We start from the raw sequence: 1,708 nt of genomic DNA, 5'->3' as shown, positions 1-1,708 counted from the left end.
CGTACCTTTATGTATCTTGACAAAAAATGTGGTTATATATACTTGAATTAAATGTAGTTATTTAATGGTTTTAATGCAGTCACCCCTAGGCCCTTTAATTTATCTTTTCGGGACCAAATCAATCTTATCTAAATGTACACTCTACACCATCTAACTTATATTAGAATACAAATAATAATCTAATTTAACATAGGTATTAATTTCTATTTCGCCTAAATGTCTTGTGACATGAAATCACAACAACATTGTTAATTTAGATTCTTTTTATCCATCAATCATCCATAAACTCTTTTTCTTGTAATGATTCTATCATTATGATCGACTAACAAACAAACAAACATTATATAATTATATAATCAATCGTGAATGTGTATTTGAAATGACCAAATATCATATTAGCTTGATTGCAAATTTCAACATCAATCCGGTTTAAAGATTGTTCACCCACAAATCTTGAATCCTACGAATGTGTAAACATCTTGAAAGAATGGCAAACCATATTTGACATGTAGTACACGTACTACCAACAATGCACAAAGTACAAATCTTGGAAACGTAGACTTGTGTATATCGACGTGACTAGATACGTTGCACGCTTGTAATCACACGCATACCATCAATATTATAAATAAAACACCAAAGAAAAAAAATGATGAAGTCATATTTCACTTTGTTTCTTTTGTTCACACTTTCTTGTTTCTTCTCCACCACCTCCTCACATGGCTCAGGTAATGATCTCTAATTTCTTCATTTTCGATCGGAATTTCTTGGATTTTTGTTTAAAGTTTTTGTTTTTCTGCATGTTTGTTGAGTAAACAGAAGGTGGTGCTCAAGGTTCTTACGATGACGGATGATAAAACGAAGCAGAAAGCCATTGAAGCTGCTGCTGATATCTATGGTAAATTATCTAAATCTCTCGCTTTTTCTCGATCAAATTGAAATCGGAAATGGGATTCGATTGATAAGAACGATGAATTGAATGATGAATGTTAACAGGGGTGGATTCGATTGCGGCTGATCTGAAAGATCAGAAGCTGACGGTGATCGGAGAGATGGACACGGTGGCGGTGGTGAAGAAGCTGAAGAAGGTAGGGAAGGTGGACATAATTTCAGTTGGACCGGCGAAAGAACCCGAAAAGAAAGAAGAAAAGAAAGAGGAAAAGAAAGAAGAGAAGAAAGAAGAAAAGAAAGAAGAGAAAAAGGAAGAAGTTAAAGAAGAGAAGAAGTAATCCAACCTTTTTTAATTAATCCTTTCGATTCATATTCATAATCTTTATCTAAATCAAATAAATTCGATCCTTCAAAAAAAATGATCGTTTTCTAGAATTGGTTAAACGGGTGGAATGACTCAGAACTGAGTCATGAGCAGATGATGAACTCGATCCATATGAATGCACATTTACTTAGCTTCATTTGCAAGCACTGAAACTACTGTATCTTTAAATGTTATTTTATAATTATTTCTTTGTTATTTTCTGTGTTTTAATCTTTGTGGGGTTTCGAAGTCTTTAACTTTCTTCATCTTTCTTTATTTGATAGCCACCAACCTTCAACAGACAAAACAACATTTGTTACTTTTGTCTGAGGTATAGTAAACCCACAAAAGTTTCAGCAGGGTATATATATGTCGATTTAACATGATCAAAAAGAATTAAAGATTCTATTTGAAGTCATTTTTCTTATGTTATGCATGTGTTCTTGTCGAGAA

At 32.9% G+C, this 1,708-nt stretch overlaps 1 protein-coding gene across 1 annotated transcript; it reads left to right on the top strand.

Moving 5' to 3' along the window:
• The first annotated feature begins 614 nt into the window (after positions 1–614).
• LOC145018741 (Copper transport protein family) lies at positions 615–1,471 on the top strand. Its single transcript, XM_078976594.1, has 3 exons — positions 615–728; positions 820–898; positions 997–1,471. Exons 1-3 carry the CDS (start codon positions 720–722, stop codon positions 1,227–1,229), a joined length of 321 nt encoding a protein of 106 aa, XP_078832720.1. The 5' UTR covers positions 615–719; the 3' UTR covers positions 1,230–1,471.
• Positions 1,472–1,708: the final 237 nt, after the last annotated feature.

This window comes from Lactuca saligna, chromosome 9 (genome assembly GCF_052625555.1).
Source record: "Lactuca saligna cultivar CGN05327 chromosome 9, ASM5262555v1, whole genome shotgun sequence".
Classification (NCBI taxonomy): Eukaryota; Viridiplantae; Streptophyta; class Magnoliopsida; order Asterales; family Asteraceae; genus Lactuca; species Lactuca saligna.
This window is presented reverse-complemented; position numbering and strand designations above follow the sequence as displayed.